At 37.4% G+C, this 26,721-nt stretch overlaps 1 protein-coding gene and 1 long non-coding RNA gene across 2 annotated transcripts; one reads left to right on the top strand and one right to left on the bottom strand.

Moving 5' to 3' along the window:
- Nucleotides 1-384: 384 nt before the first annotated feature.
- LOC141343477 (uncharacterized) lies at nt 385-2,697 on the top strand. The gene is made up of 4 exons (XR_012356764.1): nt 385-603; nt 747-827; nt 1,636-1,724; nt 2,504-2,697. It is a non-coding gene; the product is annotated as an uncharacterized lncRNA (long non-coding RNA).
- A 3,576-nt stretch (nt 2,698-6,273) lies between these two features.
- Nucleotides 6,274-8,130, bottom strand: artnb (artemin b). Its single transcript, XM_073849890.1, has 3 exons — nt 8,044-8,130; nt 7,741-7,921; nt 6,274-7,622 (listed from the first exon to the last, which is right to left on the bottom strand). The coding sequence occupies exons 1-3, from the start codon at nt 8,095-8,097 to the stop codon at nt 7,150-7,152; spliced, it is 708 nt and encodes a 235-aa protein (XP_073705991.1). The 5' UTR covers nt 8,098-8,130; the 3' UTR covers nt 6,274-7,149.
- Between the last annotated feature and the right edge of the window lie 18,591 nt (nt 8,131-26,721).

The following is a 26,721-nucleotide window of genomic DNA, read 5'->3' as shown; positions in this document are numbered from 1 at the left end:
TTTTGTGTGTGCGTGTGTTTGACAGCATAATTGTATGACCTTTAATTAACACACAAATGGAGGCCTTCACTGTAAACCCCACTGTTGTCATTAATAAAGAGATTAAGTTAATATAACTTGACATTACTTAAAATACCAAGTTTTGGCATCAAAACTTAAACAGGTGTGGTTAACTTACTCATTTGGCAGCAAAAAACTTTTTAATTGATATTTTAAGTTATCTGAACTCAACATTTTAATTAATTTGAAAGATTCACAATGTCTATTTAAAATGATTGGTCGCACTTGAAATTCTGCTTTGACAACCGCGCTGATTGGTCGATATAAGTTATATGACACAAGGCGGTATTTTTTCTCATCATGCTGAATTTTGCTGAAGAACCAGCAGGACAGACGCACTAGCAGAAACCATCTGACACAAGAAAGACAAAAGTTAAATCAGTAAGTAGAGATTTAAACGCTCATATACATTTTTTTTAATTGATTTACACGTTATTCCAATGCTATTTTTTGTTTTGCTCCAGTAGCAGCACAAGTAAGCTGGCGGTAAAGCAGGCGGGAAGAAAGCCGTCGTGAAAGATTCATTAGAGTGAAGTTACACAGGTAGGTTAATGGTAAAATATAAGTGTAAATTTTGCTTGGTTCCGTTTTATTTTTGGAGTATTTTGTACTTATAAATATGCCGGAGTTTCTAAATTTCTATAAGAACATTTGAATTTCCCGCTTAACTTTTTTTCCTCCCCCAGCGGCACTTGCAGGCAGGCGGTCGTGAAGCAGGCAGGGACAGGGATGGAGTCGGTCGTGACGAAGGCCCATGGATTACGCTGGTAAGTTAATGTTTAACACGCCTGTACGTTGTGACTTGCTTAATTTATTAATGTTTCTTTGATGTTGTGTTTTTAAAAGCAAGAATGAGAACTTGCGCTGTTGTGTATGCGCTTATGAGGGAACAGAACACGGACATGTACCGTTAGTTCGCTTTTACCTCAAGGTGCGCGCATAAACGGTCAAATGCACGCAAAAATATTTCAAAATGAGGCGCTCGCTTGGTGATTATTCACGTAAACCCTTGTCAGTTATGTCTTAAATGGTCATAAACAGTTGAGAATGAAAATACGTTTGTAACAGTATATTGCATCCGTGTGGCTATTAATGCAGATTTACTAAAGGTTTCATGAGGAGAACAATGCGAAGCTAAAAATTAACGAAATTGTGACACATTTACAGAGATAGGCCTATGTTTTTAATTAATAATTCTGTTCATGTAATGTGTTCTTGGTGCATAATATTAATTATTCGTTTTTAATAGATTTTATAAAATGTATTCAATCCTATCTGCATTTTGTTTTTAATCAAGTTACCATTAGCAGAGCTGTGACTGTTTTACATGTCCCTGTGAGCGATTTGTTGACTTTTTACTGTCGGGAAAGACGTGCAAAAATGTTGTAACAACGTTAACTTAACGTAGTTGGATCAGGTGTGTTTAATTAGGATTTCATCTAAACTCTGCAGGGCTCTGTCCCTCCAAGAATTGACACCCCTGATTTAAATGCTGTTATGAATTTCATAAAAAAAAAAGTAGTAATAGCCAGTGGTTAGATTTAATATAATTGTTTTTTTGTTTTCACACATAAGTTGTCAGAGCCGACTGAGGACCGAACTCTTGTGCTCCAAGGACCACCTCTTGTGTTTGGAGATGTTTGGGGATTTCTTCGACATGTTTGGTAAGTATTCCATGTAGAAAATAATGTCAAAAAGACAAGCACACATTAGATCACTCACACTCATTATATAAATTTGAATCTAAAGTGTTATTTCACTCAAAAATTAGAATTTTGTCAGTAGTTACCCTCGTGTCATTCCATATTCGTAAGACTTCCGTTCCTCTTTGGAACACAAATGAAGATTTTTAAAATAATTTTCAAGAGTTTTCCATTTCTCCATAGAGGGACAAGAAAAGGTAAGAAAGACATGTGGTTCCAGTGATTTAACCTCAATTTTATTAAACAACGCACATGCTTAGGTTTGCATGAAACAAACTATAAAAACTATTAAAAATACAGATCCCCAATGCATGTTCACGAGAGCATCACAGTGCATGTGTTTTGTGTTCACGCAAGATCTGAAATCTGAACAGGCCTTGAATAATTTTATTTTGTAAGTGGTAAATTACATGTTTTTGCACTAAACACTCGCGCTGCTTCATAAAATTGAGTTTAAACCACTGAAGTCTCATGGATTTTTTTTCTAGACCTTGAAAATGTTACATTGGATCTCTGGAGAAACAGAAATCTCTTGGGTTTCCTTAAAAAAAATCTTAATTTTTGTTTGGAAGAAGAACAAAGGTGTTAGGGGTGTGGAATGACATGAGAGTGAGCAATGACAGAATTTGCATTTTTGGGTGAACTGTTCCTTAAGATTAAGTTGCACTGTTTGAAATCTACATGAGCTTGCATGCATGTGAATTAACTTTAATTTGATAATGTTTTTTCATCTTTAATAGATGTCTGATGATCACAGCTCAAATCTTGCTGTTGTCAGTGGGGATTGTAATAGTTGAAGATGGGACTACTCTTCAGCCTCTCAACTCTTGGAAAAGTGGTGATGGACAATCTAAGTGACCTTCCTGAATCAATGTGCCTTCTGTTTGGACAAATTTATGTTACAGGTTTTGTGCTTTTCTTGTCAGGAGGAGAAAAAAATGAAAATGACCTTTACATTGGAAATTAAAAACATGTTTATGTTAACAGTCAGTAAGACTTTCACCAACAGAGAAGAAACACCTTCTTTTTTTTTTTTTTTTGTATAACACACACTCCAAGGAACTGGTATATCTCAAATTTGTCTTGTAAAAATGTGAAAAAATAAATAAATAATAGGTTTACATTTAAAACAGTTAACTGTTAAAAAAAATGCTTATGTTGTTGTTCATGTCTTTTAAAAATGTAAGCTTACTATTAAAAATGAGCTGTTTTGTTTAAAAATGTGATATTAAATGTGAGTTTACAGTCAAAAATAGGAGTTTACTGTTATAAAATGTGAATGTACTTTAAAAAATGTAAGTTCATGATGCTGTTGTTCATGTCTTTCTGGAAATGTGAGCTTACTGTTAAAATTAAAAATTAGCTATTTTGTTGTACATATGTCTTTTAAAAATATGACAGTGTGGGCTTACAGACAAAAATATGAGTTTACTGTTAAAAAAGGAGCTCATGATTTTGTTCATGAATTTTATAAATGTGAGCTTACTGTTATAAGTAATGTAAATGCAGTATAAGCCTAATAAAGTGGTTGATGTGGAAAAAAAAACCTTGTTTTAATGATTTATAAATTATTTAATACAAGTAGAATATATATATTTATATATAAGCTGAAAATTTAGGAAGTTTAGTCTGTTAGCCCTTTTAAGTTATCTGTACTTAAACATTTAAGTTAATTCAATGAAGAGACCACATTCGTTCAACTCAATAAATCGAGTTGTCATTTTCCCATTACTCAAACGAACTGAGGGAATCACTTTCCTCAAATCATTTGAGTAGTCTGAACTTATTAGGGTTTACAGTGTTGTACTCAACATGTCTATTGATTTCAGCACTGCGGTGGGGTGAAATATGTCTCTTATTCGGACCGTATGTGACAGGATGTGAAATGACTTATTTATGTCTTATTGAATGAGACATAAAGAAAACTCACTGCTGAATGTTACAGAGTTCACTGATATTTTTTCTTGTTGTCATCAGCCTTGTAATCTACTGACTTTTTCAAGCAAATGTAGATTGTCCTGAAAGTATTATTGTGAATTAAGTAATTTAGTAGTCTTGTTGGATATCTGACTTATTGTCAATATCACATAAGGAAAAGATCAAAGATTCTACCGAAGATTTACATCACAATGACACAAACAATCTGCTTATCAAAACAGATATCAAGACTATCACTGAATTTTACAATGTGTTAATGAAAGTGCCTAGCGGAGGAAAACATATGTGTAGAGCATATAGGCCTGGTTTTGTTTATCTACCATCAAAAGCCTGTGATGCAGTTTGTTTGAACATACATACAACTGTTGACCATAAAGCATTGTCATAGCTTATACTGACCAGCAGATGTCAATATTGAACAGTTCTTAAAAACGAACCCTAAAATGTTGACCAGCATGACTAAATGAATCAAATATTACATTACCTGCTGAAGTGGTAAACAGACAACTTCAGTTACTTCACTTAATCTGTCAAAGCTCTTTAGTCGTAACACCTGTCATGAAATTTTAAACAATTTTAAACAATTTTAAACGCAACAAAATATTAGTATCATTATTCACTTACCTTCATTGCACTGGACAGAGACTGGATCCTTAAGTGATTGTATCAGTGAGTTGACAAGGTTGTGCATAAAAATCATTAAAACACTTGGAATATGGCAGAATATACTAAATAAAAAAAATAACATGCATTTTGTATATCTCTTAATTGGTTAAAAATTAAGTTAAGAATTTTCACAGATTCTGCAAAGAGTTTCCAAACTTTCACTATTAACATAAGCAGCTGAGACAATATAGAAAATATCAGTGTTCCATTTAAGAAAGTAGTATGTATTTATAATGATATGAGAGTAAAAAAACAACAACTTCTGACTTGAGCTATACTTTCAACTACTGAATCGCCAGAGAGTACTAACCCATTGTGATCATATTGTTGCAGGCATCTGGTCCTAGTAGTGCAGCTATCCCTTAAAAATGCAGAAGAGGCTCCAATCTCCCGTTAATTAAGTTCACCCACGGTGTGAGAGGTGCAGACTCACCGCACAGAGGCCCCTGAGCCACAGCCAGGCTGGTCTGTGAGGGGTGCGCTCATTAGCAGCCCGACAACAGATGGAAACGTTCTTTGCACTTTAGCAGATGAGAGGTTCACCTAGGGCCTAATGGTGCTATAATGTACATACATGTCTCCAAGCAGTCTACCTGACTACCTGATGATTGCCATTAGCTGAACTGAGACAAGAGGTCAATGGAGGGAAAAGCACTCTGGTGCAGATGAACTTTTTGATGATTTTAAGGTGTTTAATGCACATTTAGTTATCCTATATCATTAGTAGCAGCATTGCTAAAGTAAAATGGCATGTTATGTAACCCAAACTGAAAGAGTTTGTAGAAAGATGACATATGAGCTACTAAATGAAAGGATGAGTATCTTAATTCACATTATGTATAAACAGCTTTATTCCTATACAGAAAATATGAAGTACAAAAATAAAGAGTAACTTTGTCAACAACAACAATTATAATTGATAAATAAAACATGTAAAATACTGAAGCGAAGCAATTTATTGTTGTCAGCTTTTTAAAACAATATTTTTAGATGTCTGTTCGGAGCAGCTTTTAATATTGAAACATCAGGACTTTTAAGGTCAGCAGATTGGGCAGACAGATGGACTAGCCAGAACACAATCCATCTCCCCCTCTTCCTTTAGTGTTTTGGGAGACAACTATTTTAATTTCCTTTTCATAAATTGAATCTGAGACTTCCCAGTAAGTGCTCTCAGAGTTTTATAAAAGCACCCAATGAAATCCCTAGTCAGATCACGGCAAAGTCCTTCTTACTCCATGAAAACCTTTGGGTTAAATAGCGCAGTTTTTCTGCAACTGATAACTTGCAGCTGACCTTCTTCAAAGCCTTGTTGTTACCCACGCTGGTTCATCGTGAGATGACAGGGGTTGAAGAACACAGGCCAAGGTATAAACAATAAATATAAACATCCACAAGACACATGTGTAGACATGGTAATAAATAAATAACTTAAATGAAAAAATAAATATGATATCTGTTAAGTGTACAGTAAATGTTAAGGGATGCATGGCATCCATTTGGTAACAGTAAAATAAACAATGGCAAATGCATTGTGGTCATCATCTGTCTTGATAAAAGAGAACGCTAATGACCCTGCTGAAGCACAGTCTGGTAGACATCACATTATGCACATTCATTTCCTGTAAGGCCAAATAACTATGGTGCAACTAAATCAATATATAAATGCTAAAAATGTCAACCAAGATTAATTAAAAACTGAGCTTAAGTGTGGCATGTAGCCACAAATCCAACTATCGTTTCCCATAGTTTGACAATTTAGACCTAGCCTAGCATGTGTTAATGATATTTTTATATAATATGGACTTTGTACATTAATGTTTAATGTACCAGATTAAAATAAATTGAAAAAAAAAAAAAAAAAAAAAAAAAAACAATTGGGCTGCAGAGCCCCTGTGGTTAAGCATGAAATATTTATCTTTGTAGATTTTATTCACTTTACTACTGTGTATCTTTTATCAACTTACTATATAAAAACTGGCCTTGTGGAACATGAACCTCTTAATACCTTTATTACTTTATTAATGGTATTAAAAAGGATTAAAAATGTAAGATAGAAAAACAGTTAATGTCATTCCTGTAAAAATCCTGAGAAATGAAAACCCTACTGCAAATACAATCAACCTTCAGCGCTTCCAGCTGAAAGGGTAATACTAACTGGCCTGTGTGTTTTCGATCGGGCTAAACTTTTAATAATACTCCACATATGTTTGTGCAATTACATTGTAATTACAACAATAATGTGCTGTTAATAATGAATGATCCAAATGTTGCTAATCTGGCTGAAAAATTACATGCCAGACTGTAGGCCAGGAAAATGGGCACTGACATCCAGGATCAACAAATGAGTCTGACAAATGAAACAGGGTTCCGTGCTGTATCCAAGTCTGATGAAACTCCTGGTAAGCAAATGCTCGTCGAGTTATAACATGTAGCTTGTTTATAGAGCCATTCAGATGGACGATCCAAAGTTGCTGTTCTTCCATCCTCAAACTCTCTCCATATTGAGCCCAAAGAGTCTCTCGTCATCTCTGACTTGGTCAAATCACATTCTAACCTCATTCAAGTTTTCCTGTCGAGGTTTGGTGTGATGAAAGTTTTTAGGCATAGGCTGTTGTTGTGAATCACTCACAGCAAAACCAAATTCCCTCACAGCGCTTCACCATGGCCAACCCGCCCGACCTTGTTCTGTAGCCATGGCCCAGGAGGCTTCCCGATTCCTCCTTTTTTTTCTTTTTGCACCATTTCTTCAGGTCACGTTCCCCCTCCCCTTATTCAGCTTGCATCATCCAACGCACTCACAGTCTGCTGCAGAGAGGGACTTGATGGTTCTCCAGGTTGTGGTAGCATCCATGAAGGAGACCGGTTCGTAGCCTGTGGGCCGGCAGCAAGGGTGTGCGCTAATCTTCCTGGCGGTGCGCTTAGGCAGACTACCGTTGGCCAGCAGAGCGCGCAGAGCCAAGTCGTAGTTCCCATGAGATCTCTGGCAGGAGCCGACGCAGAACTTGAAAACGACAATCTCGTCTGAGTCGAAGCCCATGCCCAGGTCGCGTACATGCATCTCCTGTTTCTCTACACGACAATCCCGACTGCTATGCCGTCCCCTGCTGCTCTTCTCTTTCTTTTTCTTTTCCTCCTTCTCTTTTTTCTTCTTTTTCTTGCGTGCACCTTTGGTCTGTATGTCAGAAGTGTCCGGTGAGCGGGGGGAACGTTCCCATCTCGCTGGTTGTTGGTCGTCCTCGACCAGCACAGATGGCTCTGCGGAAGAGACAGAGGATGGAGATGAAAAGAAAGACAAGTTTATCACATGTTCAAGACTAAACAATTCATTGTTGATTCATTCTTTGTAGAAATCATTCCCAGACAGCAAACTCACCAAACAAACCATGCCATGGGGAGTCACTGCCCTCCTCAAACTCTTCCTCAGTGTCTGGAAAAGCCTCTAACGGCAGCTCCTCCATCCCAGGAAATCCTACCACAGCTTCGGATTCTGTTTGAAAACGTGACCTGCCTCCTGCCACTAGGGGCAGCAGAGACATCACAACCCATACAAGCACCTGAGCAAACAAAGCAAAGGTGAATGGAAAATGAAAGGACAGTTTTTCAAAGTAATTAGAGCATCTCCTGGGTACTCAAATCAATGGATGTCCGAGCAAAGAATTTGCTCATTTATACACACCTGCCAGCGCTTCCTGTGACATGATGCATCGGTGACTGATGGCATGGCAGGCATTGCTGTGATCTGACTTCTCGGCCTCCACCAAACTCCCACCTGCATGGAAAGAACAAGGAATGGCTTTATTATACAGCAACCTACAGTTGTACATGTACATACCAAGTCAGGTAACGTAAACTCGAGAGAGCAACATGCGGGTGACACATGTACACAAATGTATATTCAAAGGTGTCCCATTCATCACGGTCATAATGCCTTTAGAAACCATGCTCATTGTTGTTATAGAGAGAGACCAGTGTGATCTCTGAGCGCGGCCGGTGCTGACTTGCCTGCGGACAAAGCTACAGTGTTAAAAAGAGATGTTGTCCATCAAATAAACAGCCTTGAAGCAAACGCTGTCAAAAGCATTCTTGACGTGGTTAGATTGCAGCGTTTAGAAGGAGCCTCATGCTCTCAGGGGGTCCTACAAGCCACAGAGATACAGAAAGGTTGATAAGAGCTCTGAGCAATGCAGATGTTTATTGACTCATTGCAGTGTGTGACTGTGTAACCTGTGCTGGGGGCTCTGATTTATATCAGGGTCAGGAACAGGGCACAGTGTCTCAGTTAACACCATTCAAACAGCAGGATTCAGTCAAACACGGCAACCCGAAAATGATTGATGAGGACAGACCAATTATTTGCTAGGGGAAAAGGGATGGCAGGCAAAACAGCAGAGAGTGCTGTGCTTATATTTTGGCATAGTTTTATAATGTTCCAGTTGTGTGGAGTTGACTGAGGCTGGATTCCTTTCTCCGCTTCAAGAGGATCTGAACTGATGGCACACTTAAGACCAATTTTCAAGAATTAACTAGCAATAAAGCTTTTAGCCACAGGAGGATGTGCCTTAATTTTAGCATGGTTACAGGCGGTTGTTAGACACAACATGTTCATGCTTACGTTATGAAGTGGCTAGTACTGCTTATGAAGAGCCTATTTATAATAAATGCACATAACTCACTATTTTGAGTGATTATTGTATAGTTTTAACAATATGTTATTCAAGGAAAAATCAATTCTTTTGGAATATCTTTTTTTAATCTGTATGACATTATTATGCAAACCAAGCTTGTAGCAGAATTGGGATGCACTGATATAAGTTTTAGGGTGATATTGATAAGCCGGTAAGTATTTTTTAATATTATTTTTCATACTTTGACAATTATTGAATTATTAACCAAAAATGTAATATTAAAATAAACTGCAGATAAAATAATATTCTACTATTTTGGAAAAATACATTTAAAATAAAATACAAAAAAAGTAAAGAATTTGCTTAAGATTACATTTAACTGTTTTTAAATTATGAGCATCTTTAAAGATTAAGTTTAAGTGTGCATTAGATGACATACATCAAGTATCGATTAAAAATGTAATATTGGCTGAAAAAATACACACACACACACACACACACACACACACACACACACACACACACACACACACACACACACACACAAAAAAAAACAATGGTCAATAACCAGTTTGGTTCCGATATCTATTTATACCTAAAGCAAAATATCCAAAGCTGCTCTTTTCCATACAGTGAAATTGGATGCTAAATACGGTTGTCCCTGCCCCCAGTCCACTTTCACTTTATCTCATTTGGTGTTAAATGGAAGACAGCAAGCCATACGGGTTGGGATTGGCATGAGGGTATGTGATGACAGATTTTCTGAGGGAAACTCTCCATATAAGCCTGCATAATGAAAGTAGCTAGGAAATGTAAGGTCTACTCTAATTTCACATCACATTAAAGGGGGTTGGACAGTCACTGTACCTGCTCTATTCATTCTGGACCTATTTCTGATGACTCTCATAATGTTAAAGAAAGGTCATCGTAAAGTTTTAAGTGTCAGTGGATCTTTTGCTAAGCTTTTCTCATTCAGTAGGAAGCCATTTGAGTCAAATTATCCAGACTCTTGATCTACTCACAAGCCATCCTTTGGACTTAAGTACTCTTGGATGATTTACTGAATAAATCTTTAAAGATGAAAAATAAAAGTTTTATCTCATGTGCTCCTCAGGAGCATTAAAGATGTCTAATGCTGTATCTTAAGATCCTCAGTCATCTTGGTTTATTGGCTGCTTAAGGCAAATGCAGAATTTATGTCTTCTAAATCCAGCCAAATAAATATGAACCCGGTTTCAACAGCTTCAGGACATATTTATGGCATCTCCTGAGGCCGGCTTCAGCAGAGAAAGACCACATATGACCAGAGATGAATGTGGATATGCTGTCAAGAGGTTTTACAGCATGAAATGTGACTTCTACCCTCATTCTAACTCCTGCATCTGTTGCATTAAAATCGAAGCGTTGTTTATGCATGAAGATTTATTGTATTCTGATGATTTTCTAATTGTAATTGTATACATATCTGAATCTCCTTAAATATGTGGCACTTCATCTAAACTGCCATAATTGCTTTGATCATAAGCGACATAAAAGCACACGCCCTGAGCTGCATATGTGATTGTTTGTTTATAAATGGTTTGCGTGCGTGTGTATGAGTGTTATGGCTGTGACTCTGTGAGCGTACACATCTGTGTTCCTGACCACAACAATCATTCTTACAGTCTGGCTGGCTTTCCTCCTTCACTCTTCAGCTTCTATCCAGCTGAACGTATAAACCTAGTGCAGAAAAAACAGGCTGACCTGTAACAAGCAAATCAATATCAGACACCTACAGAGAAACAAGACCTGCTCCACCACAAGAATTCGGAAATCTATCCATTGTAGACTATTGGAAGTGCAATCTGGCTAATAGGTTGGCCAGCATTCAGGGTCTGTGCGCCTCATTTCGTGCTGTCAGTTTCTAAATAAGCCCCTTGGCCTCTCGTTCCCTGGCGACCCCCCACCTCACTGCTTCCTGTAAGCTGAGATGGCATGCTGGGGGCACAGGCCAGAGGTTATGATAAGAGCACTACCTGCCTCTCAAACACACAGCAGGCTGTTACAGCCAGATAAGCAATGAAAATGGTTCATGACACAACAAATTCATACCTATTATGCAAATTTAGTTAGTGGCTCTTGTTAAGGAAGGCATCACTATTACTATTGCTCATCTTCAGTGCATAACTTGTCTCACATTGCTTACGCCACAGATACGAATGACACTTCAAATCAAGCATATCAAAACTGTTCTAAGCAAATAGGTGAAAATCCAATAACTGTAAATTCATTGAAAGACTAGGTCATATATAGAAAAGAGAATATCATAGCAGGCTCTTTTGACCTACTCTCCACCTAGCAATGCCCTGGCAATCACCAAGAACACCTTAGCATTGCAAAGTGCATGAGAAAGAGATGGGGATTGTAAAGAATTTATTGAATTTAACTTTTAACGTATTAAATAACTATACCAAACAGCAAAGTAAAAATTTTATAAAATAAGTTTTTTTTTTTTTTTTTTTAATACCACTGACACAATTTAGCATTCGCACTTTGATTCAATTAAAAAGAACGAATCATTAGAGTCATTAGCTCAGGCTACACTGGCTGTGCTGTGTGCATTATATTCACTAAAATGAACTGACTACTACTTACAACTCACCTCTCACACTTTGTCAATCAAAGAGTTTTTCGTTCTGTTGCATTACACTGTTCTCACTGTTTCAAAGTGTAGATTCAGTAGCGGTGTTTCTTTAATTAGGCCCAACAGTAATAGTTGGGACCTGATCTCATGACGAAAACGTACCTGAGGGAACTTTTTCGCAAGGCGCAAAAGTACATATCACTACAGTTTCCAATAGAAAGGAACACTAGAGGCAGTAAAACAGCGAGAACTTCATTTTCTAATTTTTTAAATAATTTTTGTACACAATTATGATTACAGGTCTATATGTTTTGTTTTCCGGACGTAACAAGCTTGCTCGGTAACTCAGCCAGCACAGAATTTGCCTTAGAATGTGGAATCCTTGGGTACGCATCCCGTGAAAAACATGACTCAAGATTAAAGAGCTGAAAGATGAGAGATCGAAATATTCACTTTTGTTCATACTATTGGGTAGGTTTAGGTGTAGGGCAGATTGTAGAAACTATAGCGCCACTCAACCGACATTTCAAGTCAGAACTGCCAACATCGCATAAAATGTACCATCTGTTCATCTGTTCCGGGGAATAAAAAAAACGGAAAAACTAAAAAAAAAAAAAAAAAACTCAGTGGACATTTCACATCGAATGTGTCACGAAACATACATGGCGGTACCTATTTTTTGTCTTGCGAAAACGTTTCCACAGGTACGTTTCCGTCATGAGACCAGGTTGACTATTTAACAAGCACATTTAAAACTCCCGAATAAAGGTTAAGAGATCATTCTTAAAGGGGACATTGGGTGCAAAACTTACTTTTACATGTTGTTTGAACATTAATGTGTGTTGGCAGTTTGTGTACACAACCACCCTACAATGATAAAAATCCACCCAGTGGTATTTTGTTAATCTTTAAAAGTAATATCCCCTTTTTAGAATCAGGACATTCTCAGCTTCTTGTCGGAAGCAGAGCTGAAGACAGGCTGATGTTGACAAAGTAAAAAGAGTGTTTTTTACACTACCATTGAGAAATTTTAACCAAAGTATGTTATAGACCCTAAAGAATCATAACAACTAGAGGAAAAAGGGCATCCGATGACCCCTTTAAGACTGACTGTTTTTTGAGCTTGTACAAAGCTCTTTCATGAATGGCAAATCAGTTAATATAATTAGTAGCTCTAATTTCCATATACAATGCTCTTAAAAGGCAATCAGATTTACCTAAAGGCAACTAATTTCCATCAATACAAATGAGGAATAAGAACCTTCTTGATTTGATTTTAGATTTGCCTCAAATTAGCAAAACTCGTTCCGGGAAAGAAAGCGCATTTGAAGTGGAAACCGCCACTGATACAAACTCTCCGACGTACAAATCTTCCTACGAGGGAAGAAGCGTCTCCCACAGTCTCTCACATCCACCTTTAGAGGTGCACCTGGTTGTGTTTAAGTGCCCTGAGCAGTGTCTTTGTAGGCCAGTCGCTCTGTGTCTCCTGCACCATGGCTGTTAACATGCGAGCTGAGGGTGCCTGAGGGACGGGACTCTTGAAGAACTGCAGAGCGGTGCTGACGGCCTCCGTGCTGGGACTCATTGATTAAAGGCATGCTTCAAATGCACAACAACCTGCCCTCAGGCACATACATGCCACCGTTAAAGAATACGAGAGGATCACAGTGGCGTCATTGTGACTAACATGGATGCAAACTACTCAGTCCAGACGGCAAATGCAAATGAGGGGCTGTCATTTCAGAGTTGGTGTGTGTTGACTACTGTGATGTGTGATGGAAATATATACCATAAGGTACATGACTTGTTAATTATGATGTTTAAACAGTTATCTTGACGTGTTAAGTGAATTAAGTAAACATTTTGTTTTCTTGGATGTTTAGTAGTGGTGGATTAAAAATACCAAAAAATATTCCTTTTTGATGAGTCAATATCAGTTCCTAAATACCAAGGAAAAATGTGAACAAAACTTAACGGAAAATTACTTATAGCGTGCATCACATCTAATAAATGATAAGCTTTGTGTTTTGTTACTTTTGATGTGAAACAAAGTATGCAATTTAAACAATACGGTTTTGGCTTTCTTTAATGTGGCATGACAGATCAAGTGGCAGAACCGTCACGAACTGATCATCTCTTCCTCTTTTTTGCTAGTTATAGCACGAAATAAACAATCACTAATAATAATCAGAAGGCATGCTGATACGGTACAGTACAACAAAATGTATCAGATCTGCAGAAATGCAACAATATGTCACATAATAGCGACCATAGCAATGTAATGTAACTGACAGGGTTCCTTGTATAATGTACAGACAGCATTAGGTTAATCAAGTCAAGCGAATCAAGTCATGAAATGTGTCAATACCAAGCTCAAAGTTTAGCTGTAAACTGTCTAGACTGGACTCAACGTAGAGTCTCAAGTCTCAAGAGAGACCCCTGTGTTATTTCACTGCCTGCTCCTCCTTGGTTGTCCCCCCTCGGACAGAACCATTAGAGGTGTTTGATGTGCCAGGTCTACCTGTCATTAATGATGAGGAGCAGTGGTGTGGGATAGGCCACACTAAATCAGCCAGCCAATAAAAGACACCTGGTGAAAGCAGAGATGCAAAGTACACTTCACCAACCTGGCCTGCTTGATCATTGCCAGACACGCTTTTATCTGGGGGTGTGAACTTCAGCCATGAGGTGCATGTAATATATCTATACATGTTCCCTCCGGCTCGCTAAACTCCATAGGCCTCAATCTTCAATTCAGTATTGGCACATGCAAAGAGCAAGCAGCGTGCAGGCCCTTTCAAGTTCATAGGTCTTTCCTTCGAACAGTACTTATTACATACGCCCCATGTAAATAATGTTTTGGACCTGTTACAAAATACTGCATTTTGGCTATTTGCAGATATCCGAGACACTGGTTTTATGACATTTTAATGTGCTCATGCTCCAGAACTCGAGTTCAATCGCTGCATGTCTGAGTGCGTGACATCCAAGCGTATAATTCAATAATCCTTCTCTGGCAAAAGGTAAGTTCTCATTACTGTCAGAGTCCAGCCACTGGAGAGGTGAAGAGAGAGTGTACCTTGCCAAGAAAACCAGCATTACCTGTTTGAAACGCTTTACTCTTTTGTTCCAGGATCCAAAGGAAAAAAACACGCTGATTATTGGATTGTGAACACATGTGGTTTTCAGACCACCATTCATGTCATTGAGTGTACATGATAGCAAAAACAACTTCCATTAATTGCAAAGATCCATCATTCACGTTTCTGCTACATTCAGGTTCTCTGTTAGAAGAAACCTTTGTTGAGTTAAACTTTTCAAAAAGACTCTTCTTCTTATTAGCAGTGTATTCTCATAACCATAAAAATTTGAACAGCAAACATGCACAAGATACAGCAAAGCTAACATGGGTGACTCAAAATAAGCACTTCCTTGCCACAAAAGGTTCTTTATAGTGGAATTTTTTTTTTCTTTATACTAAAAACTGTTCTTTGTAGAACCCAAAATGGTTCTTTAATGAGACTGCCGTGAAAACTCTCTTTTTTTTTTAAAGTATTGAATCAGAAGGTCAGATATTGTTTATTGCATCGCTTGTAATATTTGATCTGAAAAGAACTTTTAATGAGTACAATTTGTCAACACAGTAATGACGCAGTCAAATCAACATCAGTGATGTGCGCACGTCCTGGGTCGTTCCCTTTTGACTTCTTACGGCACTAAATTCCTGAATTCACGGTACATCAGCAATGAAATCAGCAGTGTTCAAGCTAGAGGCTGTGAGCCTTGACAAAAGAAGCAGGTTGGTTGGGAGGCTTTATTTTTGCTACGCAAATGCAGTGGCCACTGTTTGCATTCCACACCACGCGGCTGCATCACGATCTTGTCGGACAGAGCACGAAAGCGCGTCCCTTCTCTACCAGATCCTCAACTGAGGCACAGGCGTGGACCACACAAACAGCTCGCTCAAGCACTTACAAACATTCATGAATGCGCACATATATCATAAAATAAATTACTCAGATTAAGCTCATTATTTTACTGCTATTATTATTATCATGATTTAATTCCATTCGGATGTCTTTACTGCCTTACATCAAAACAGTTTGAAAAGCTTTTTGATAGGGATTTATATAACTATCATGCCTCCAAATACATCTGCTAAAATAAGTCTAGTCTATTAAAGTCTATTACTAAAAACTATCTTATGCATCCTACCAATTAATGCATTTCAAACCCATCCAAATAGATTTGTTCTTGAAAATGATTTCATTAATTGAGCATTCATTCTTTGAAGTAGAGATTTGCTGGCATTGGAAACCCAACCGTGCTCATCCTCTGTTTTTACATTTAGATTTCCTTCACTGTCATCAAACACTCACTTAATTTTTTTAAACAACAACAAGTTAATAACTCTCTTAAATGTAATAAACAAATGAATATCCATTTTCATACTTTACATTATAATGTTCCGATGCCTAAATTCACTTCTAGCATTAAAATGATTTATTTTAGACAAAATGGTACAGAATTTTGTCCCACTTCATCTTCATCTATTAAACTTAGTACAAAAAATGTGTACTAGGTTTGATACAGTGTACTTATTGTGTTAATGTTGTATTGTAACATATTTGCTGCTAATGAGATGGGATATGGGTTTAGATTAAAGACAGGTTTTGTGGTATGGTTAGGTTTAAGGAGTAGGGTCAACAGTGTAATTATAGATGTAACTACAGAAGAAATTACATAAGAAGTAATTACATGCAGATATATTTTAAAATATAACATTAAAACATGTATGTATGCAATAAGTGCACTGTATTAAATTATTAATTAAAATGAGTCCATAGTAATTAAAGACACTAAATATAAAGTTTCAAAATTTAATATTGGCCTTGTATCATTAGTATCAGCCAGAATTTTCAATATCAGTACATCCATACTTTAAAGCCTATTTTTCTAAATCTGAACAGCAAATCAAACATGTTTATTAATGTGTTTTCTCTTTACAGCATAATAAATGAGTACTCACTGATGATCAGTGATAAATGTCTTCATTATTAATCAGTAATAACAGATTTATCCCCATTATCATAAGTCTTTCTATTTTGATGTTTAGCAGTAAAATCTGTCTTTCTTTATTTGTTATCACTTTACTCCCCTTATAGATTTTCCAAACAAAAAGTTACATTAGTCATGTTCTCTAGATATAAATAAAATAATTCACTTGGCAAAACACTGTTAACAGGCTGATTTTATACAAAGAAACATTATAAAGTGGGTCAGCATTGGGATTTGCAAATTTGAGAAGACATTTAGAGCTGACAGTTAGCAGTGGCACCAAGTAATAGATTTGAGCTGTAAGAACTTAACAGTCTATAATTCGTAAACTCTGTACCGAGTAGTTCAGAGGCAGTAGCTAATGTCCTTTCCTGTCTGAAAGCCATCCTAGACAACAGCTTTACCTTCTCTTCATTAAAATGTCTTGCCTTTTGCTTTGATAACCAAATACAGCCAGATTAAATACATTTAAAAAGGACCGACAGAGCGAGAACACTTGGATGAGCAAGTCCTTAAATGGGAATAAATTAGGGAAGAGAGGGTAATGGTGAAGATAGTATTTCACTCCTGAGGCTTAGCCTGAGCAGTCACAGCGACCTCTAAAGAGGAAGAGAGAAAGAACGAGACAGACTAAGCAACTAAATACTCTATAAAAGGAAAACAGAACAGTTACCCTTGAGATAAGAGTTGGTGGCTGGAAAAAGAGAAGCTTCATCATTGAAATCACGTATCATCTACAAACCAGAGCCTTCATCTACTCTACACACTCAGTCAACTCTCTTAAACCACTGGCCTAGGTTAAAGACAATCTTAACCCTGCTCTTGCAGCCTCTTAGTTTCTAAATTAATCTACAGGTAATTATTTGAACCGGGGCAGCGCTCAGGCACAGAGGCCAGCCCATCCTCACAGGCCTTTACACTGTAGCTTACATCTCATTTGTTCAAATTAAGCTCAGGGAGGGGGGAAAACCAGCTATTAGTGTGTCTGGATGAACTAACGACATCCAAAGCGTTTCCATGTCGCCCAGTTGAGCCCCAGACAGGCTTCGAGTAATGACCTGGCCCGCTCTTTCAAAGGCACCGACGCCACCATGATTAATGCATCTGACCTGGCAATTTTGGAAGAATACAGCTTATTGTATTAAAGACTGCTTCCAGCCACAAACATGGGTGTACAATAAGTCCACTTAACATTCTTCGCTATCAAAAGTTTGGTAAGAGATGTTCAGATAAAGAGAAAAAGGTAATATCCCTCATCAGTGTCATGAATGAAGTCTTGAGTGTACATGCATTTCATCTGGCAAAAACACTAACAATTAAGCAAAAACCAGGGGTCAGGCTTGGTAAAACTTTTGTGTGCGTTTCTAAATTTGGTTTTATTCTATAAGCAATAATCTGAGTGACTGATTCGAGGGTCAAGATATAAACAGTTACAAGATCTGATATTCTTCGTGCCACAATCAGGACGAAAATGAACAATTTGTTTATGAAAAGAGTGCTGCAGAGTATGAGGAATGCAACAATGGAGCTATATATCAAACTAAATGGCTTTTGCTAATTGTTTTTGGTAACCACAAGGGGGAGGACATTCAGTCCACTTTGTAAAGGGGAAACTGTAGACGATCTAGAATGTTAGGTAAGCATATTCATATCAGTGACACTTCAGAGTAGTGCAGTAAAGAACATGTTGGCACAAGAGTGTCAATTATAGAGCATTTGAGGGGTCTGACAACAGTACTCATTCACTTTATATAGTTAAGATCATAACCGGACGGAAACTGGCAAAACAGATTGCGTCCCTGAAAATGTCATAAAATTCCTTTTCAATAGCCAACCCCTAAAAGCCACTGAATTATTTGCACAGTGTTTGGCACCATCATGAATTTTCTAGTAACTCACACAGAGCCCATTCAGACAGTTGCACTGACCCTTAGAGAGAATGAGCTCAGGTCAGCTAAGGCCAAAAGATGTGGACCCTGCAGTGGACTTGCAGGACACTGTGAGATATCAAAGTTCTGCTCAAAAGCTCTAGTGTAATCTCTTCCTCACGCACAAGACTTTTTGAAACCATCTTATTTATCGTCCATGCCAAATCTCTGCATCTTGTTGCCTCTAGAGGCCAACATTATTGTCCTGCGTATCAATGTGTCATCATTTAAACCTTCACTGCTCCGAGGTTTGGGAATGTGCACATGGAAACACATGTGCACACATCTATGCCGGGGGTTTGAGAGATCATTACATGACATGAAGAAGTGAGGTGAGAGCTAGGTCAACTAACACAAGAGTGACCGAAGAATTGAAAAGAAAGAAAGAAAAAAAATTGTGAGAATATAGGAAAGTGTGTTGATTTTTTGCATCTCTATGTCAGTGGTTCTCAATCATGGTGCTGGAGGACCCCAGCACTGCTTATTTGGGACTTGTCTTTTATTGAAAACACCTGATTTTTATCATCAGCTCATCAGTTGAAGCTACAATAGCTGAATTGGGTGTGTCAGATAATGAATATGTGCAGTGCTGGGCTCCACCAGGACCCCAAACTGAAAACCACTGCTCTAGTTACAGTGAGGCAAAATTAAATACAAAGCATGTAAGTTATGCAAAAACACACATGGACATGTCATTGAGGTAGGTGCGGCAGGAGTCCAGGTCTGGTCTGAAAGCAAAGATTCCAGAATGACAGTCCTGAAAATGGAAATCAGCGCCCAAAGAAATGAAATCCAAGCCTTCAGTGGAATCTGAATTTGAAATAATTTGAATAAATCGACCCCAAGTTCACATAGGAAAAACTTAGACTCTTCATGCTTTTCTGAAATGGATGTTAAACATAAAATAACATACATTACCTCTAGGTAATTTAAGTCCATGAAGTCAACCCAAAAGCAACAAGATTTTTTTTCTTTAAGTTTGATAATTTTGTTAGAGACAAATGTTAATAATTTTCTGTTTAATGTAAAACGTTGTCTCTTTTATTTAAAGCATATAATAAAAGATGAACAACATTTAAATTAGTATGCAAAAAGACCCTTTTGCCGAACTAAAACATAAACATCCATTTAAAGTCGAGACGACTTTCACTTTAACCAGAATGATTTAATGCCAACTTTCACTATTTATGCTATAATGGTGTTGAGGAAAACATCATTTTTTTCCTCCAAGAGACTTTAACTGACAGCTTTTTCCCCCTTTCATCCATTGCTGCTATTGTTAATCTCTCTAAATGAAAAATCGATAAACTAAACCATTTGCCAGAACACGCTCAGCAGCCTGTGAGGACAGAATGACAGGTAGGTTACAATGCCTCTCAGACCACACCTGATGACACCCGCCTAGTAAAAGTTTCAATTACACACCAGCCGTCTAATGTTTATTGCCCAAGGGGACATATTACAGAGGTCTGAAGAAGATCCAAAGCCCATCAATTAAAAGGCAGCTGATATGCTAGGAAGTTTAAATTTTGCGCATTACCGTGAGTTTCCTGATGGACTGCTTGAGCGCAAACGTGCCAAATCCGTACAGCCTCGCTCTTCTCCTAGGCAACTAAGCGTATCTTCTCTGGTAAAATCCACACGCGCTTTTTTTAAAGCAACATAATTCTCGAGCAACTGACTTTCTCACGGGTATGTCCTCTTCTAAATGCAAGAGAACAAACTCTTCAAAGGCGAGGAAGACGGAGAGGCGCCTCCCTCCGTGGCCAAGCCTCTCTCTCTTCTTGTTGTGAGCACCTCATTAGATGATCCTGAGAGAAATGAAAATTAAAGCCATTGACCATGACGGGCTTAGCAGTTACAGTAATAATCATATTAATTATGAAAATAATAACAGCAACAATAACAGCTAAGTTATTACGTAGATATTGATTTGTGTCAAAACAAAGTAACTTTTCATTTTCCCAAGTGAATAAAAGGTTTTATTATACAATACCGTCCAAAATTCAACTCCTACTTACCATGTTAACAAATTTGAACCTTTGTTAATGAGAATGTCTCAGACTTATAATAATGGAAATAAAACCACTCCATACGCCGCTTTGGTTTGAATCAACAGCCTTAATGTGAATTTAATCACAGTTGCTCTTGCTCTGTGATTCATGGTCCCACAGAGAGACTTCGAGGGTAAATCTGAGCTGTGAGCGGACGCATCCATCCTTTCATTAACTTCATCAGTAACGAGATGCGAAACTTTACAAACAAACAATGCTTAGTCATGAAAAAAATGTTAATAATGTCAAAGTTCATGAAACGTTAATAATTTCTGTAGGACGAACTAGACTGGACATTTCGACATCGAATTCAAGCACGATATATTTACTTTGTCTAGGCTACTGCATGCTACATTTTCAGCTAACACCATTATGCATTTATTTTCAATAAAACAAATAATGCAAATTATGAATTAGGCTAATAGTGCATATTTAATAGCCTTAGCAATTTCTTTACATTATAGTTTTATTAAACAAGTAGGCTAATGCTGATAAACACGATTATAATATGTAATTATTTCCTCACACATTTATTGTCAGTAGCCTTGTAAATAGGCCATATGAAATGTATAAAAATTACATATTGTAAAATGCTACCGAGTCCAAACGTCTAATACCGAGCATTAAAATTCACTCGAAAGATATCTGCTATTTTCCACATTTCACGACAACAGATGAACATGATGATCATAAAACATTTCAGGTGAAAAGTAAACTTAAAAAACAAACAAACACGTTTTTCACCCGTTGCCAGAGGTGAGGATCGACTGGACACTTGCCTTGCTTTGTGACAGTTTATACGAAGTCTTCTTTTCCCTCCTCTATTTTATATATATATATATAAATCGTTAGAAACTCGTTTAAAACGTTTCCTCGTTGCGAATGAGATCAGACAAAACACAAGCAATCGCAAAACGGTATAATGTTTGTATTTGTTAAATTATAATTGCTTTTTGTCGACTTATTGATTCATAAACATACGTAAAAAAAAAAAAAGACATGGGTACCGAAATAGCTAGGTAAAGGAAAATTCTGTCATCATTTACTCACCCTTCTTTCGTCCAGATATACTTTCTTCTGTCGAACACAAAAGGATATGTTAGGCAGAATGACAGCCTCAGTCACCATTTAAGTTCACAGTATGGAAAAAAATGCAGTGTAAGTAAATGGTGACTGAGACTGTCAGTCCCTCACTTAGACTCCTGCCTAACATTGAGAGTAAGTAAATGATGACAGAATGCTCATTTTTTGGTTAGTCAGTTATTTTTGAGTTCCTGCATGAACTGTTTAATAAGTATAATCAAAAATAATGTATCTCCAAACATGATCTTTACTTAAAATGAATGTCACAAACTTTTATGTTACATTTGAATGTTGGAAATCTCTACGTATAATGATTTTCATCATATTCCATGCAGTGAAATTCAAGCAATGCTTAAACAAAATGATGCTTCAAAGAGCAGACACTGCTGCTTTTCACAGTTAATATGCATAGATGGCAGACATATGAGGAACTCCTCAGCCTTTGCTCTTTGAAACCCTTTTGCTCGCCCTCTCAACCCCACATGCCCATCTAATCTTCAGTAAAGTTTTCTCCACCTGCAGACATGCGCTAACTTTGGCACTCCTTCCACTACAAACACCAGGCTCAAAGCACAAAGACTGGCCAAACAGGGCCTTACTCGTTTTAGGCTTTCACAAAACACTAAAACAAATTCTGGGAGGCTCTCCTGAGCTCTATTTATAGACCAAACCAACAATACACGCAACAGAGTAAGGGATGGAGGAGTGTGAATCACCGCTGGTCCTACAGATGATCCATAAACAGCGTAAAGTTCAAGTTCAAAAAGATTGATTGGGAAACCTCTCATTTTCCCCTCAGGCGAACATTGCTTGAGCCACAATGGATGGCAATGTGATTTAAACAGATAACGTCGCTGAGTATGTAGCCGTCGTGATTTCCCGAAGTTCCTTTTCAGGAGCACCACAGCATGTCCCTCACAGGGTTTCACCAGGTGCACTCTAGGTATTTTCCAAGCTAGAACATTTCAGTTTTTTTAATGTCCTGAGGCGGTGCTCAGCTGCAGTTTCATTTGTGCTCTTTATAGTACAAAGATTTATTACTTACAATGTTTTTAATAGCTGATTACTGGCTATTAAACAGCTGGAGGACACCAAATGTCAAAATTATCTTGATGAAAGAAAACAAAATACATCACAGATCCCTTCAGTGCATCAAAATAAAAAACTGTCAACTGGGCATGAAAATGAAGCCCTGAGCACACACCTTCTCTGATATAATATGTGGCTGTCTGCATGAGTGATGAATGCAAACGTGCACTATTGTGTAGGTTGAAGAACACGTCCTGTGTGTACTCATGGCTAAGCCGATGAGCACATGAACAACAGATACAGGCACCCAGTAAACAAACCGCTCAAACACCATCAAGGGTGACTGAGCTATGACAAACACATCTGACACTTGTCATGGATTCCCTCCCAACAGCATTACTCTCAGCGAATAAGCCATGCAGTCGGTTTACCCTCACAACTGCAGTTTTTAGCTCTATGTTCAGCATTGTCACAACACCATACTGAAAGGTTTCGCTTCTGAACATTCTCTTTTGAACTTGCAAACTTCCAACAAAAAAAATCAGACACCACTTAGTTTCCTGTGGAAGCCTGTTTATGCCTCAGAGTAGAAAAAAATTACAAAGTTGAAATTTTAACTATATGAGCATCTTAAGATTTATTAAAGTCACATTATTTCTAAAGTCTCAATTGCAAGATACAGTCATTTTGTGAAATCTTAAATATGAGTTATATTGTGAGATATGCGACCCTGGACCAAGTAGCACAGGTATATTTGTAGCAATAGCCAAAAATACATTGTATGCATTAAAATTATTGATTTTTCTTTTATGCCAAAAATCATTAGGATATTAAGTAAAGATCATGTTCCATGAAGATATTTTGTACATTTATACCATAAATAAATCAAAATGTAATTTCTGATTAGTAATATGCATTGCTAAGTACTTCATTTGGACAACTTTAAAGGCGATTTTCTCAGTATTTGGATTTTTTTTGCACCCTCAGATTCCAGATTTTCAAATAGTTGTATCTTGGCCAATTATTGTGCTATAACAAACAAACCATACATCAATGGAAAGCTTATTTATTCAGCTTTCAGATGATGTATAAATCTCAGTTTAAACAAGTTGACCCTTATGACTGGATTTGTGGTCCAGGGTCACATATAGTCACATTTTTAGTTATAAAGGTGCAACTGCAACATTTTAAAATGACAACTACATGCTAAAACCATGCTATTAGTTTGAGTCTCAGTTGATATCTAAAATCATATATTTAAAAAAAGCCCCAAATGGATACATAAAGGCACATTTTTAGTTATAAAATCAGTAGACATGTAGTCACAATGGTAAAATATATTTTACAAGTGTAAAAACAAAATTTGAGAGATTTGAAATGCACAGTTAATATTCTTTTTGAGAATTAGGTTTTCAGAGATTAACATACACTTAAAAATAAAGGTGCTTTAAAAGGTTCTTCAAGCGATGCTATATAGAAGAACCATTTTTGGTTCCACAAAGAACCATTCAGTCAAAGATTCTTTAAAGAACCATCTCTTTCTTACCTTTTTTATAATCTGAAGAACCTTCTTTCGCCACAAAGAACCTTTTGTGAAACAGAAAAGTTCTTCAGATGTTAAAGGTTCTTTATAAGAACAATTTACACAAAAAAAGGTTCAATGGCATTGTGAAACACCTTTATTTTTAAGAGTGAACAATACTTATTGCTATAAGTAAAAAGTAATACAATACAAAAAGAGTTCCTCCACACATGAACTATGTAATACAAAACGTGTTTTGTAATGTATGTCTACTACAGTTACTGTCAGGATGGGCTGCTCCTCCCCTGGTCTTCAATTGTTTGTTTATGTACATTTGTGTTAAGCCCTCAAAGCATTGTAAGAACATGCTGTACCCAATTGGAGGTTGTAAATGTCATGAAGAGAGTAAGGGTAGAAAACTAAGCTGTTTGCAGCCACATCTAACAGAACAAGCTCTCACAAAACAAAACAAATGGAGCAGCACAACAGTGGCGCACACATGGGCATTTCTTCCTATAACATTTTTTACTATAAAACTGCAATAAAACCCATATTTTCTTAACCGCACATGATTATTCTAATTATGCTGTAAAATCAAGATCATTTTTTTTCTTCGAAGATTCACATAAAATGTGGGAGACACATAAGCTCAGCTAATCCGCCGGTTCACAAAATGCTTATCATCACGTGCACGTCTGGGTATCTTTAAGTTATTATACCGGCAGTGAAACCTTCCTTCGGCATGAACCATCAAGCTTATGCCAAGTTATCCCAAAAGTTATTTAGCTAATTCTCAAGAGCAGGGTACAAGGAACATGGTTCCAGATGTGTAGGTCAGTTAAAAGTCTTTCACAAGCGGCTTGTTTTACATTCACATTTTCTCCACAGTTGCTCAGAAAAACCTTCTGCGACTCTGCTACCAAGACAGACTAAGAACTTTAACAATTTTCAATAAAAGCCAATAAAGTCATGTGAGAAGGTTAGAACAGCTCTAGATGACTAGTTTTGTCTGACAGGCTGAAAGAACTTGCTTTTGGAAGGCGTGGACCTCAACCATTGCATGAAAATGAAGAAATGTGGTGGTGTTTAGAAAGAGATCATGATACTGTAACTCCAACTAGTATTCACTTGACTCTGAACATGTTCAGGCTAAAGCTTCCAAACTAACATACAATATCTCACGTGTCACGTTAAGCGAACAGACCCCTCAGTCAATGTAATTTCCCAAAAGTGAGACATTCTGTGGTTGATTGACAATTTATAGACTGTTTCGCTCACCTTTTATGAGGTATCAGCTAGAGAATCATGAGTTGGATTGCTTATCTAGAAGCAAACACAGCTGAATTTACGTCTTAAGTGCAAAAGCATCAAATGATGGAAGTTCGTTTTCTAGGGTGGCTCCTTGAGAGCTATTGAACTCCATCAGTAATGTGTGAGAGCTTGTATTGTAGTCTGGATTTTGTGGTTGCAAAGGGACTGTTCAGACACCTCAAAACGAACTGCCAGAATACAGAGGAGAGTTTTCGTGCCAAAACGTTGAAGGTTATATTACTGGCCTGTATTTACAGCATGAAATACATTACCGCAGTCACTTTAAAGGGCCTGAGTGTCACCCTATCAGAATACAGTTATAACATCCAGCAGCTGTACCACTTCGCTCTTCCTGCCTCAAGCTCAGCTGAGAGCATGTCCCACTGTTAGAGGGGATCTTCCAGAGCCACAGATGAAATAAGATCCTTGTCCAAAATGCACTTGAGCATTAAAATAAATAGAGAGAAGGAGAGAATAAAATAAGGCAATATTATCCTTCACTTCACTTTCACACAGTCTCTCTCTGGTAGAGTAAGGGAAGGCTTTTCTCCCAGGTTGACAGTTATTTTCAGAAGGTCCTGATGGATCCAAATTGTAAACAAAGCTATATTTGCTTAAACATTCACCAACCACCATAAAAGAACAACTGAAAATATTATTTAAAAGAAGAGTTAACTTAAGGTTGCACATTTGTTTTACACTGATCAGCCACAACATTACAACCACTAACAGATGAAATGAATAATGCTGATTATATCATTACAATGGCATCTGTCAAGGGATGAGACACGTCAGGCAGCAAGTGAACAGTCAGTTCTTGAATTTCATCTGTTGGAAGCAAGAAAAAAAATCAAGCGAAAAGATCTAAGTGACTTTGACAAGGGTCAAAAGTGATGGCTAGACAACTGAGTCAGAGCATCTCTAATACGGCAAGTTTTGTAGGCTGTTCCTGGTATGCAGTGGTTGGACCTACAAAAAGTGTTGCAAGGAAGGACATCCGGTGAACTGGCATCAGGGTTATGTTTGCCCAAGGCTCACTGTGCTCCAAATCACACAGAAGAGCTACTAGTGCTCAAACTGCTAAAACAATTAATGCAGGCCATGAGAGAAAGGTGTCGGAA

The sequence above is a fragment of the Garra rufa genome, chromosome 10 (assembly GCF_049309525.1).
Source record: "Garra rufa chromosome 10, GarRuf1.0, whole genome shotgun sequence".
Taxonomy (NCBI): Eukaryota; Metazoa; Chordata; class Actinopteri; order Cypriniformes; family Cyprinidae; genus Garra; species Garra rufa.
The sequence above is the reverse complement of the archived record's forward strand: the minus strand, read 5'-3'. Positions and strand labels throughout refer to the sequence as shown.

Coding starts and splice junctions, on each gene's coding strand:
- artnb (XM_073849890.1), bottom strand. CDS start 8,097: ATGCCTGCCATGCCATCAGTCACCGATGCATCATGTCACAGGAAGCGC. Junction 7,922..8,043: donor GTCACAGGAAGCGCTGGCAG/GTGTGTATAAAT, acceptor TTGTTTGCTCAG/GTGCTTGTATGGGTTGTGAT. Junction 7,623..7,740: donor CCCATGGCATGGTTTGTTTG/GTGAGTTTGCTG, acceptor TCTCTTCCGCAG/AGCCATCTGTGCTGGTCGAG.